Here is a 14,940-nt window from a genome sequence, read left to right on the forward strand (position 1 = left end):
AGTTTATCTAAATAGAGAAATTTCCTCCTTTTAAAATAGCTACTTTACTTAACTATGTAAATCTTATTCATGTCTCATTTAAGAGTTTCTTAGGGAAGCCTGATAGTATTCATCTAATTGTAATAAGCAATGAAGATTGCAACAATTGACTTAAATACCAGCCTGGAACTCCATGTTCTTTTGGTGGTATCATAGTTACTACAAGGGTTTAGCAGGTGCTTTTCTTGCTGTTTACAAGAATTCAGTTCTTAATCAGTATAAGCTTTTCTAGTGTTGAGCAGGACGCTTGTGTATTTTAAAACTTTCCCTTCCCATGTTCATTTCCTTGTCCTTTACAGTTAGGAAACCAGTGCCTGATGTGACATCATGTGATGGAGGGTATGTCTACACTGCAATTAAAAACCCTCAGTTGGCCCGTGCTAGCTGACTTGGGCTCGGGCTAAGGGCTGATTATTGCAGCATAGACATTCAGGCTCAGGCTATAGCCCAAGCTCTGGGACCCTGCACATTGGGAGTGTCCCCGGGCTCAGGCTGCAGCCCAAGTCTGAACATCTACACCGCAATTAAACAGCCCCTTAGTCCGAGCTCAGTGAGCCCAATCAGCTGGCATGGCGAGCCATGAGTGTCTAATTGCAGGGTAGCCATACCCTTACTAGCAGTAGTTGTATCGAAATGAGCATCCCTATAAAATGCGTTCAGTACTGACTGGTCGTTCAGAAAACCATGTTTTATTTCTCTCCTCCTTGAGGAATATTTATTCTGCCCTGCTCCTCTGCATGTGCACCTTCTGCAGGTGGATTAGGAAACATGGGCTGTTTAAAAGGTTGTTGTTGGTTCACAAACTATAATTTAAACCACAGCATGAGTACAACGGGCTGCTTCTATTTGGGTCAGATCTGTGTAGAAGCAATGTTTTCAGGTCTCATTAGCCTGATAAGTCTTTGGAGACATTTCGCTGACTGGGAAAGAAAATTTGAAAGATTTCCAGGTGATACTTCCCTCACTGATCCAACAGAGTTTGCTGCTGGTAAAGCCAGTGTATTTTCTTATGGATACATGTCACCATATTATTTAATATTAACAAAGTGTGAAAAGGAAAAGGTGCCCTTCATACTGCGTATGTATATAAACATATTGGCTACAATCGGAATTCTTTTCCAGATGCTTTTTTTATTATTTGGGTTTTTAGCACTCCTGTCAATATATAGAACAGTTCTGCATAGTCATTTAGAACAAATAGGCCCAAACTTTTTTATTTTGATTGCAATTTTAGTGCTAATATTTACTACCTTTTTTTTTTTTTTGAAATGTGAATCTGAAAAGTGCTTACTTAAAATTTGATATTCTTGTGTTTCAAAAACATACTCCATTTAAAAATATTTTCCTTATTGCTTTTCTTAGTGATGGGAGCACTATGGATCAAGAGTATGGCCCTGCCTACACGCCACAAACTCATACTCCATTTGGGATGCCACCCAGTAGTGCACCTCCCAGCAATAGTGGAGCAGGAATTCTCCCATCTCCTTCCACTCCTCGGTTCCCAACTCCTAGAACACCAAGGACACCTCGTACCCCTCGTGGAGCTGGTGGACCTGCCAGTGCTCAAGGTTCAGTCAAATATGAAAATTCTGATTTGTATTCACCAGCGTCCACACCATCAACATGTAGACCACTAAATTCAGTTGAACCTGCAACTGTACCATCCATCCCTGAGGCGCACAGTCTCTATGTGAATCTCATCCTTTCAGAGTCCGTAATGAATCTGTTCAAAGACTGTAACTTTGATAGCTGCTGCATCTGTGTCTGCAACATGAACATCAAAGGTGCTGATGTTGGAGTTTACATTCCAGATCCAACACAAGAGGCTCAATATAGGTGTACCTGTGGCTTCAGTGCTGTCATGAATAGAAAGTTTGGCAACAACTCTGGATTGTTTCTTGAAGATGAATTGGATATCCTCGGGCGAAATACAGAGTGTGGCAAAGAAGCAGAGAAACGTTTTGAAGCTCTTAGAGCTACTTCTGTTGAGCGAGGCCTGAAAGAACCAGAGAAATTCCCTGATGAGTTAATACTGTTGCTGCAAGATCAGTGCACCAACTTGTTTTCACCATTTGGAGCAGCAGATCAAGATCCTATACCCAAATTTGGTGCAGTTAACAACCTGGTACGTGTAGAAGAAATGGATTGTTGCAATGACTGCTACCTAGCATTAGAACATGGGCGCCAGTTCATGGACAATATGTCAGGAGGAAAAGTTGATGAAGCACTTGTGAAAAGTACTTGCTTGCATCATTGGTCAAAAAGAAATGGTAAATATACTTGTTTTTTCTCTGCAAATCTGTTTCTTGTCTTGCTTTTAAGCATCTGATAGCACGAAGAGTAGGGGGAGTTAAGATTGCCAATTGACTTATTCCCATTACGTATACACTTGAGTGAATTTCCATTGCTGCTCTGTTCCTAGCCTCTGGCCTTTTAGGTACTAAATCAGTATATTAACTAGGTTTTCTTTGCCCAGCTTTAAAGAGCCATATACCTGCCTTATGGATTTGAAATGTTGCTCAAGCCCATAGTCTGGGTGTCCATAGTATAGACATTTTATATAGTGTAGTCTGGGAACTTACCTATGAAGCACTGAGCAGAATCTTAGGAAACCTAGGTGTTACTGAGCAGTTGTTTATAGTATTACTGCACATTCCAAGTATTATCTGTGATTCACTGGAATTTGAAGTCTCTTTTTTTGGGTACATGTGGGATACATATGATGGATACTTTACAGATTCTGTGCATTCTATTAATTTCTGTAGAAATTGAATGAAAGGGTACATAAATAGAAATAACAAGGAAATATGTATTTTAATTTCACTTTTGAAGGTGGAGAAGAGGGAGGTGAGAGGCTTCTGAAGTTAAAGAATTGTAGGAGAATTTGGATTTGCAAAAATTAATTGGCATCTGTAAAGAATCAAACATTTGCTCTCTAAAAAGAATGTTCACTTCTATCTGCAGTGATAAAAAAACTAACCTTTTTTATTTTGCATCTTTTTTCATTCATGCCTAGTGGCATGATTAATAATCATAAAGAAATTTGAGATCTGCTTATACTTAGAGGTCACTATCACATTTCTGCCTATTTTGAACACTTAAGTCCTATACTCTGTTGCCCTATGCACAGACATTTTTGTTTTGCTTTTTGTGCAGCCTGAATTTTGAATAACTTGCATATGCTAGAGATCAAGATACATTGCTTTGTACTCATGATCCTTCCTACAGAAATTATTCTTAATGGAAGCTCGGTTTTGTTTCAACCCATTCACACATCTTAATCTGCATGCTGCCATTGATCAGTAGCAAAACTGTTGATATGTGGTGCTGCTATCATTTCTGCTGTCTACTTTACTCAACACTAATAATGTTGAAAATTCAGTAACAAACTTAGTGTCTGTTGTGAAATACACATTTTCTTAAAACATAATGCAGCTTTTATATAATAGATCATGAAGCTTTTTCCAAGAGTAGATCTCATGTTCATCCACTGTCTCACCTCTCCTCACGTTCGTAATCTCAGACCCACCTCTCCTTCCATTAATGATCTTATAACGTCTTTGTGGTGACTACAGTCATTTTTCACATAGAAAAGTGGTATTCTGGCAGTATTAAATTCAGTTTAAAGTAGCTAGCAAGGAGGAGGACAGCCAACTTTCTACAAACCACCAGCAAGTGCTGTGGGATTACTGGTGGTTCAAGTTTGGGAAGCTTTCCTGTAGACAAATCAAAATATTTTTGAGGCACATAGTAATACTGAGGCTTATGTTCTCTTGGGAAATATTTATAAAGGGGGAGGGGGTGAAATGCTTCACTAAAAGGAGGCTACAAAATTCTAACCCTCATCTTAAAAGCTTTAGGGGTTTTTTTTAACTCCCAAATTTATGCTTATTAGAATGTCACAGACAGCTAATACGTTTGACAAATTTGGCTAAATAATGAATACTGTTTACAGGATTTCCCCCAAGACTTTGTGAAAGCAGTAATGGTTGGCATTCCCTCGAAACATCTGTGTGGAGGGAGAAGTACTGATATTTTGAATACTTTAACAATTGAGTTATAGGTGTATTTTAATTTTTTAGTTTAGGCAAAGATAAAAGATGGAGAGCTGAAGTTTTCAAGGAAGAGACTATTGTACAGACTGGAAAATCAAAGCATAGCGGAACTGCTACTCTGATTTTAATAGCTATCCCTTAACTATGTGAAAGACTTGACGATAATAGTGGTATGGCCTACATGAACAGAATATATGTTTAAAACCCCCAAATTCACCTAAACTTAGGACCTTTTAAACTCTGTGCAATTCTTTTCTTAGATAACTTTATTTAAGCTGTGATGACATTTCTTTTGTTCTCTTTCAGTTGTGGATGTGAGCATGCAGTGTTCACAGGATATCCTTCGCATGCTCCTGTCACTCCAGCCAGTTCTTCAGGATGCTATTCAGAAAAAGCGAATAGTCCGATCTTGGGGTGTGCAGGGCCCCCTCACATGGCAGCAGTTTCACAAAATGGCTGGCCGAGGCTCTTATGGTAAACTACTTGTATAGATTCCCATTTGTTAATTTGTCCTTGGTATAGGTTACCAAACCTGAATGTTTAGATGTGATTCAACCAAAAGACATTTAAAATTTAAAATAGTGAGAATAGTTGATTAGAGGTATTATTTCCTTTACAACACACACAAAATATTTACCTTTCTAATATACAAGGAATTGTTTTAAAATAGCACTATATATGAATTCACTTAATTGTAATGTCTATGAATGAAGGATTACATGAAGTTTTTATTATTTAAAGTGTGATGGAATTGGAGCTGGAATGAACAGTTGACATTAAGAAACCAGAATATTTAAAGTAATTCTGTGGTGGTTTTTAAAAAAAAACAAAAAAAAAAAAACCCCACTGAATCTTATCAATGGCAGTAGAGTCATGGACTGAAGGTAAGAAATAGACCAGTTGTATCAATTACAAACTCTCAGAACAGCGTCGCTTTGAAATCATATGTACAGAGATACTATTTATGTTATGTGTTCAACCCAGTATCTTAATTCTGGTGGCTTTATTAATGTCTATTGGATATTAGCATATTACCACGATAAATCATTCAGACAGTACTGGATTCATTAACAAGGAAGAGGGATGGCCTTTTATTACCAGATTTCTTATATTTATAATAAATGGTATCTAACCATGCACATATCTAATGTGCTTTGCATCCCCTGTCCTCTTCCCCCATTCTCTCTGACTGATACACATGCCATTGTTGCATCATGTCTTAATTAGTTTATAAACTGTTTGAGGTGAGGACCACTTATAACGGTTATTATGTTAGCAAATAGGTGGATTCATATTTACTAGATTTTTAAAAAAAAACTTTTCATGTGTCAAGCTGTATTTGGGGAGAAATTGAATTTAAATTAAAAATATGCAAAAGCAGCATTGTAACTTTATTAGTTAAAACTACTGTAAGTGTGCTGGATACTTAATAAGAAAATTGGTCAAAACATGTTTTTGCATTTAGAACTAACTGATTTATTAAACAAAGGAAGTGCTATCTGTAGTTAGTGAACTGAACTGATTTGTTTGTGGTCATCATGTCCTTAAAGATTTTAGAATTAGTAGATCTCTTCCACTCACATATAGTTCTTTCCATAGATTGGAAGAGGAAAACAAGCTTTCCTGTTCCCCCCCTTGCCCCCCCCCCCCCAACTCCCAGTCAGTTAGCTTCTTAACTTTTGAATGAACTAGTCGTTGAACTGAACTAGTTAAATAAAGTGAAATGACGAAAATATTCCCTTTGCACCTGCAGGAGAAGCTATTGCTGTCAAAAGCTGGGTTAGCACTTCAGCCTACTTCAGGTGCTTTGTCAGTAGCCATCAGTTCAGTGGCTTTGACTTTGGCTGCAAACATGTACTGCAAACGTGTACTGCTTAATATTATTTTTATTTAATTTAAATTATTTTAATAGATTATAGTAAATTGGCGTCTTAGGTTGTCATAAATTTAAATTTTTGTATAGGCTTATTTTTTTACAAGAAGAAATGTATTTAAATTATCCAAAAATCCATTTTCAATTTCTTTAAAAAAATCATTGATTTTTATCCACCCTGACAATACAAATATTAAATAATAATACAAAATCTATTCTTGTGGACTTGGGAGCTAGCAGTAAAAAATTGTTGACTCATATATAGGGCTAGATCATGCATGCCTTACACATGCTTATTAAGGCAAAGATAACTTGATTTATTATCAATACCGGCTTCCCTCTTGGTAGTGATGAAAATGAGTATTTCTATTCACTCCTGTTTGCCAAAAGCAATATATTGATTCTGCTAGATTCCTGTTTTCCTTTTAATATATTGGAAAATGTTTCTTTCTTTATCTAGGAACTGATGAGTCCCCAGAACCACTGCCAATTCCAACATTTTTGCTGGGATACGATTATGATTTTCTGGTGCTGTCTCCATTTGCCTTGCCGTACTGGGAGAGACTGATGTTGGAACCTTATGGATCTCAAAGAGACATTGCTTATGTTGTGGTGTGTCCTGAGAATGAGGCCCTGCTGAATGGAGCAAAAAGCTTCTTTAGAGATCTGACTGCAGTATATGAGGTACAATATGTGTGAGGGACAGCAATGTAATGGGATAGTCTCAAGCATATTATTAGTATATAGTCAGTCATTTTGTCAAGCTTGGATCCCAAATTATGTTGAAACTCTTGCACAGAGTACCATCTCGATGAGGCCTCTAAAATGGATGTTAGAAATAGACATTTGGAAGATAAAGGCACATCCTGGTGCTCTATCAATATCTTATTTGGATGTAGCTTTTTTCAAGAGGCTATTTTCTTATTTTATCAACGCCATCAAGTGGTAAAACTGTGTACTACCATTTTAAATAAGTGCTACCAAATATTTATTAATTGCAGTTAAACACTTGTGTTCCTTGAGCTATGGTTAAGAAGATTGTTTTCCTACACTTAGGTAAACCTGTTGATAACCTTAAAACAGCAGCGTATGCATATTGCAGAACCATTTAGCTTTCTAGAATTATAAAGCATCCTTTCAATGTATGTGATAACCAAATTGTAGGATGTGTTTTTGAACATGCAAAATAACCCAAAACAAACATAAAGCTATCTCTTTGTGGTGAATTCCATGTGTCATACCTTGCAACTTTGAAAGTCTGTGAACTCATTACTGTCTTATTTCTATTTTATCTTTAACTTTTTTTTCAGGCTTGCAGACTTGGTCAGCATAGACCGATCTGTAAACTGCTCTCTGATGGGATCATGAGAGTTGGATCCACTGCTTCAAAGAAACTTTCTGAAAAGTCGGTCACAGACTGGTTCTCTCAGGCAGCTAATGCCAACAATGAAGCATTTTCCAAACTCAAGCTCTATGCTCAAGTTTGCAGATATGACCTGGGTACTGAATATTTTTGGTTCTCCTTATTTCATCTGATTCTGTTGTTTATAGGAATATTATAGAGGTGAAAGACGAGAAAGCATATATGTAGCACACTGTCCAAATATTGTCTGCAAAAATCCTAGACAAAATTGCATACAGACACACTCTCAAAATGACTTCTTAGCCACAGGTAAAGTCTTCAGGGCAAGTCTGTCAGACTACTTCACAATAAATCCTGGTGACCATTTGTATGGTAACTAGTTTAGACTTGCTGCCCAGGTATCAGATCAATTCTAATGTAACTGCAACCAGAGTTCTGCATTAGTCCCCAAAATCTGTTAGTGAATTATCTATGAAAAGGGGATGAGTGGAGTGAACCTGTTTAGAAATTGAATCTGAAAACTAAGTGTTGGTGTTCTCATTTGTTTTGGGTAAGATACAAAGAAAAATCAATGCTAAAATTATTAGATTTTTCTTATTGGTCTTTTATATCAGGTTGAAAGAATTAAATTCCAACTTTTTAATTAACTTCTTCTTCTTCTGTTTTAGGTCCTTATCTTGCTTCTCAGCCATTAGACAATTCTTTACTTTCTCAGCCAAATCTAGTTCCCCCCACAAGTCAGTCTGCATCCACTCAGCCGCTGATCGCAGGAAACGCTGGAAATTCCAACACTCCATCATCCAGCACTGCAGCTGCTACCAGCAGTACCATGACAGTGACTTCAAACAGTGCCGTGTCTTCTGCAGCTACTACAACTAATTCAACGTTGACCACTACCGGCCCCTCATCTTCCTCCTCCAACATAGGCAGTGGGATATCAACAAACAAACCTTCTTCGTTTCCACCTTTTAGCGGCATGAACAGTACTACTTCTGCCTCCTTGCCTACACAGGCTACAACAGCCCCTAATGGACAGACAGGGGGACAGCAGCAACAACCAGCTCTTCAAGCAGCTGGGATATCTGGGGAAACTTCATCTGCCCCTCCACAGCCACACCCAGAAGTCTCTGAAAGGTAACATGTTCTATTTTTTCTTAATGTGCAATACTCATCTAAAGAAAACCAGAAACAGCCCACACAACTGACCACAATGCTTTGTTTTTATTTTAATCTTTTTCACATCTTCACTTCAAAAATTGAAGATGACAAGAGTTAGATGTAAGCTACTGTTTTTCAGATGCCAGGTATCGTATAAAGATTGGCCTGAACTATTATATAAAGGTTGGCTCGAACTACAACCCTAAGACTCTGAAGGTTTGGAACCCAGTTTTTCAGGTCGGGTCCCAACTCTAAAAATCTCTTTTTTGTAAGAGGTTTGAATAACTGCTGGGGTGCAAAAAATAGCAACCCCTCCACCCTGCAACTATGTTAACAATGTTTACTTCCAACCAAATTAATAAGCAGGGTTTTTTTTTATATATTCAAGAGAGAAGAAAGTAGAGAATAAAACTTGCATTGTTGAAGACATTCTGGTTTTGGTGTTAAAGCTGTACTTATAAGACTGCTTTTATTGGGAACTGGTTGATACCTTGCTTCTTCTACCAGTTGAAGCAATGGGGAAAATTGCTGGTGAACTCATGAGATGGAGAGGGGTGAACTGCAGAGCTAAATAATAAAATAAAAGTTAATGGTACCAACAAGCTGATGAGTTTGTGCACTAAACTGAAGTCAGTAAAGATATGATAGAATCATTCCTCACATCTTACTCAAGGCAAAGAAGCTCTTTTCACTTAGTCAGAGGGTGCCATCAAATTTCTTTAATGTAATACATACTGTGTAATCTGATATACTTTTATATAAAACAGAGAATTTTTATAGCAATTGGTTTCAAATTAACTTCCAGCACTATGGATCGTGATAAAGTTGGAGTGCCTACAGATGGAGATTCACACGCTGTCTCCTATCCACCTGCAATTGTAGTTTATATAGTTGATCCTTTTACGTATGAAAAGAAAGATGAGCATAGCAACTCATCCAATGTGTGGACCCTTGGGCTTCTTCGTTGCTTTCTCGAGATGGTTCAGATTCTTCCTCCTAACATCAGGAGTACAGTTTCTGTGCAGGTAAGTAGTTAACATTTACTAAAAAATTTTAAGGTAAAAAATTACTGTTCATTTCAGCTGGTTTTGGAGAAGATAGTATTTTCCTCATGGTGAATTGAATCCTTTGGATTCAATATCTATAATTGTTCTGCTGTTTAAATTGTGGGAAGAAGTATCATCAATAAAATTTTCAAGAGCATTTTAGTATCTTACAGCAGCACTTATCAAAAGTTAATCCTGTAATAGTCTCCTTAAACTTCAGTCTGGCATTAGACAGTGAAGCTTGTGCTCCATTCTGCTAATGGTAATGGGGAGAAAAGTAGCCTTGGGATGTCCCAGCATTAGTAATTCCTACCTTCCAGACTGACAGTTATAAGAAGCTTTATCCAGCACTCCTGACTTCCAGACATCAGACATTTGTTGTGATAAAAGACCTTAGGCAACTGGAAATCTTGTAGGTGGAGAGAGGCTTTTAAGGTGTGAGGGTGCTTACACTTCTGGTCTGACTCATCCAGTGAGATGACTGCTTGAAAGGGCCTCACATCCTATAACAGAATGGAGAGAGGAAAGCCAGAATGTGTATGGAACTGGAGAGGCCGGATTATGGAGGGTAATTTTAAAAACATTAGCCAAAGAACTTTTTTAAAGAGCACTTAAAATCTGAAGAGGAGAGGGTAATAATTTTTCAGTGTAAATTACACACTGGTGGTAATGTTGTTTTTCAATCCTTTTTTTAGATTGTCCCGTGTCAGTACCTGTTACAACCTGTGAAACATGAAGATAGGCAAATCTACACCCAACATTTAAAATCTCTGGCATTTTCAGCATTTACACAGTGTCGGAGACCACTTCCAACTTCAACCAATGTGAAAACATTGACTGGTTTTGGCCCGGGTTTAGCAATGGAAACTGCGCTTAAGAGCCCCGATGTGAGTATCTTGAGGTTACAAAAAGTGCTAAAGATTAACTTGATCTTTTGATAAACATTTAGGGAATAATGGCAGAATTGCATGTACATTTCCATGACTTGTTTATCTTTTTTTAGGTAAATGGTCTTTGTTTTTAATGATTAAAGAATCATAGTTCTTAATGATTAGCTGTCCTTTGGTGCTTAAATTTTCTATTGCATTTCTTACAGAGACCAGAGTGTATTCGACTCTATACACCTCCTTTTATACTGGCTCCTGTAAAGGACAAGCAAACAGAGTTAGGAGAAACTTTTGGGGAGGCTGGACAGAAATATAATGTGCTTTTTGTGGGCTATTGTTTATCTCATGATCAAAGATGGCTTCTTGCGTCATGCACAGATCTCTATGGAGAACTGCTAGAAACGTGCATAATTAATATCGATGTACCAAACAGGTAAGAAGCAAAACTTTTCTGTTCACTCAGCACCTGTGTCTTGAATATTTCCAGAACTTCGCACCTTTTTCCTGGATCAAAATTCTTCTAGGATAGTGGTTCTGTATAGAGACTTCTGATTAATTTTGTGGAACCTCTATATAGAAAAACTAACTCAAGCTGCTGAATATAAGCAGTATTATCTGGGTACTGTTGTGGAACTACATTTCTGTAGAATTTAATGCAGTTTTTCTGTGGTGTGGTGTGTTTTTTTTTGTTTAACTGGCATATAAATTGAAGGCTGATCATACAGGAAAGCAAAAGCAAGCTTTCTTTCACTTTTGATTTCAGTATTATAAGACTGATTAAATCAAGAAACTCTCTACTATACTGATGTTTAATATTTACATAATTCAGTAGGTAAACTTTGCCTAATGTTTTAGGATATACAAAAAAAATAAACTTGCGGCTGAACACCACCGTTCCTGTGTCTGCTGATGATAATCAGGTTAACACTAAATAAGTAGTAGTCGTTTAGATATATAAACATTTTAGCTCTAAGTGTGAGTAGAAATCTTTCATTTACTGTTTTTTTTTCCTCCTTTCTCTCTCCCTCCCTCCCCCCCTCCCCTCCCACAATCCTAGAGCTCGTAGGAAAAAAGGTTCTGCCCGCAGACTTGGTCTCCAAAAACTCTGGGAATGGTGCTTGGGACTTGTGCAGATGAGTTCATTGCCATGGAGAGTTGTAATAGGCCGTTTAGGAAGGATAGGTCATGGAGAGTTAAAAGGTAATAGAGCTGTTGAGTGTAGAAACTTGGTTTAAAAGCTTTGACTTTTGTTTAACTCACAAAGATAAATAGTCTGATAATTTGGCTTTTCCACCCTTTTTCAAACAAACATAACTACATGTTTTGACAATTCCTTTGTAAATTTGCAGCTGAATGGTTTTGACGATTAGTATAAACGAAAAGTCATTATGCAAATGAATTATTTTGAACATCTTATGTTTTCTATTCTATGAAACAAAGTTCAAAACAAACTATTTTCTGGGTAGATAAATTAATATGACTTAATATCCCTAGATTGGAGCTGTTTGCTGAGTCGCCGAAACCTCCAGTCCCTCAGCAAGAGACTGAAAGATATGTGTAGGATGTGTGGTATATCTGCTGCAGATTCTCCCAGCATTCTCAGTGCTTGCTTGGTGGCAATGGAACCACAAGGGTCTTTTGTTATTATGCCAGGTATTTGTAAAACTGCTCCTTTCTTTTGGTTATGGGGACTTGTTTCTCTTGACAATATGAAATTCAAGGAAATTTTTTTTTTTCTTTTTTCTTTTCCATCTTTAAAGATTCCGTGTCAACAGGGTCTGTATTTGGACGCAGCACTACTTTAAATATGCAGACATCTCAGCTGAATACCCCACAGGACACATCATGCACTCATATACTTGTGTTCCCTACGTCTGCCTCTGTGCAAGTAGCATCGTCGACGTATACCACTGAAAATTTGGACTTGGCCTTCAATACAAACAACGGTTAGTGATTGTGTGTGTGTGTGTGTGTGTGTGTGTGTGTGTGTGTATTTGTTTGTTATGGGGGAGAAAAGTGTATGTTGGGAGTAAGGTTACTAAACGCAAATCTACTGACTCATTGACTTCAAAACAAGATCTATTCATATTGTGTGTTTATGGAGGTATAGAAATTGACTGTCCTTCATTTTTTCAAGATGGAGCAGATGGAATGGGTATCTTTGATTTGTTAGACACTGGAGATGACCTTGATCCTGATATTATTAATATCCTTCCTGCATCCCCTACTGGATCCCCTGTACATTCACCAGGATCCCATTACCCCCATGGAGGTGAAATGGGCAAGGTAACTATTACGAAGTAAATACCAGAGTTTACCAATTTAGATTCCTCAGATTAGGATGACATTTGTAGAATACCAGGTTCTTATGACCTCTTGCCCTTCAGCTGTTCAATCCAATTTGATCCAAGAATTTGGAAAGCTGCAGATTTAATAGCATAACTAAATGTTCCAGTTTGTCACTAACTCTGCTTCTTCCTGATATTTGTCAACCTTTAGGGTCAAGGTACAGATAGATTGCTTTCAACAGAATCTCATGATGAAGTAACAAATATCCTGCAACAACCATTGGCCCTTGGTTACTTTGTATCAACTGCCAAAGCGGGTCCATTGCCTGAGTGGTTTTGGTCAGCATGTCCTCAAGCACAAAATCAGTGTCCCCTGTTTCTTAAGGTACTGTACTTCAGCAATTTGTACAGTGCTTTTCCTGAGCATTCAGTGGGCATTTAGAGATAAATGTGTAATGTAGGATCTGAATAGCAACATTTTAGACTTCTGACCTCTTTTTAAAGCAAATGAATACAGTAATTTTAGCTTTGTTCCAAGAGATATGCACAATTTTTGTTTTCCTTAGAAACCAGTCCAGTTTGCATGTTTTTGTTCTTTCTACAAAAATGAGACATTTTTAACCAGAGCAAGAAAAGTTCAGAAGTGTTGTTCTCTTCTGAATAGCTTCTTCACATATTTGTTTCACAAGAGTGATGTTCCCCTTCCTCTTGCAACTGCAGCTTTGCTTACTCTTTCTCTTAATAGGTGTATGCTGCTGTATCTTGCGAGGAGTTGTGTTACACTAAGTGTTTGGCTAGACTTCTTCAGATTACTGGCTCAAATTTGCCTCTGCCTCTTAATGCAAAAAGGAAAGATCTAGTGTAACTACCTGGTTAAACTTGGAAAATGTAGTCTAGTACAGAGACATGGATAAAGCATAGCACCTATATTCTGTTTTGGTCTTCCTCAAGGAAGAGTTTAAGTGGCGAATAGTCCTAGGTAGACATTGGCTCACCTATCCAGAAAAGGTTCTCACATCATGTGTATGTTGTCGCTTCCATTTTCTTGTCTGGCACAATCAAGTCAGTTCTGCTGTACCTTCAAACTTTGAGTTGCTCAAATCTAGGATTATACATATCTGTGTCATATAACAAAATTATATGTCTAACCTGAAACAAAGATGAATAAAAGTAGCTCTCCCCCATGCCACGTGTTAAGCAAAAGTTCCATTATATGGATGCTGATGCTGCTGTTTTCTTTTTCAGACATTGTGTGGTATGCTAATAAAAAACAGTTGGCTTAGGAAGGCTACCAATAGGCTAGTATGACTTTTGGTTTAAGACTCTAATATGCAAAACTTTTGTACTTGTACCAAAATATGATCTAATGAGAACTCTGAAGGTTACAATATTTTGTGGCTTTTTTTGCACCTCCTCATTTGTGTAGTTGTTTTCTATTGTAAATTGCGCTAATTCTTTCAGTTTGCTAGGATTTACAGAGGTATCAGTATTTTACTGGCAGCAATAGTAAAGCAAAATCTTGGTAAGATGTCATTTAGAAATCCTGGGCCAAATACTTCCCTGGGGTAAGTGGATGAACTTAGTGGAGTTACATCCACTTCAGTCCCCCTTTTTTTTGTTTTGTTTTAAATGGGGATCTTGGCCGTATCTCCGAACGCAATGAAATGGGGTAGGTGAAGAGATTCTTTACATCCTATCTTAAGATACTTATATAACTTTAGCATAATGCATTAATCAAAAAATAAAACATGATATCAGAATATATGTAGGTTCTTCTGATTCCTGTTCTAGCTGAATGCATAAAAGTAAAGCACTGTTTCGCTTTGTGTCAGATGTTAGGAAGTAATTCCAAAGAAGGTGTATATATTGTAAAGGAACAGGGATGTCTAACTTGTAACTAATGCAAGGGTGTCTGATAACGTGCCTGTTCTCTTTTTAGGCCTCTTTGCACCTCCATGTGCCTTCAGTGCAATCAGACGAGCTACTCCACAGTAAACACTCCCACCCACTTGACTCTAATCAAACTTCTGATGTTCTCAGGTATTGATGCTTTATTACTTAAAAATGAAACAGAATATTTTTAATAATATAACTGCATAACCACATTTTATTGCAGCATATCAACTTGGCTCTTTTGCTGTAAGGTTTATTCATTATTAATTGAATGCTGAGTATGCTTAGTGCTTCATGAAGGACAACACAAATCAGACACTGCTCTGAGTGGCTAAAAG

At 37.4% G+C, this 14,940-nt stretch overlaps 1 protein-coding gene across 1 annotated transcript in view; it reads left to right on the forward strand.

Annotated features, from left to right (window-relative positions):
• The window catches only part of MED13 (mediator complex subunit 13), a 76,893-nt gene that overhangs the window by 57,192 nt on the left and 4,761 nt on the right, over positions 1–14,940 (forward strand). Inside the window, exons 16-29 of the mRNA XM_074974966.1 lie at positions 1,402–2,309; positions 4,401–4,568; positions 6,428–6,651; positions 7,278–7,467; positions 7,999–8,464; positions 9,294–9,513; positions 10,230–10,421; positions 10,631–10,854; positions 11,479–11,621; positions 11,916–12,074; positions 12,182–12,367; positions 12,559–12,707; positions 12,921–13,094; positions 14,649–14,749. Coding sequence (XP_074831067.1) covers positions 1,402–2,309; positions 4,401–4,568; positions 6,428–6,651; positions 7,278–7,467; positions 7,999–8,464; positions 9,294–9,513; positions 10,230–10,421; positions 10,631–10,854; positions 11,479–11,621; positions 11,916–12,074; positions 12,182–12,367; positions 12,559–12,707; positions 12,921–13,094; positions 14,649–14,749 — 3,504 coding nt within the window. The remainder of the gene's footprint in view (positions 1–1,401; positions 2,310–4,400; positions 4,569–6,427; positions 6,652–7,277; positions 7,468–7,998; positions 8,465–9,293; positions 9,514–10,229; positions 10,422–10,630; positions 10,855–11,478; positions 11,622–11,915; positions 12,075–12,181; positions 12,368–12,558; positions 12,708–12,920; positions 13,095–14,648; positions 14,750–14,940) is intronic.

This window comes from Natator depressus, chromosome 17 (genome assembly GCF_965152275.1).
Source record: "Natator depressus isolate rNatDep1 chromosome 17, rNatDep2.hap1, whole genome shotgun sequence".
Lineage (NCBI taxonomy): Eukaryota > Metazoa > Chordata > Testudines > Cheloniidae > Natator > Natator depressus.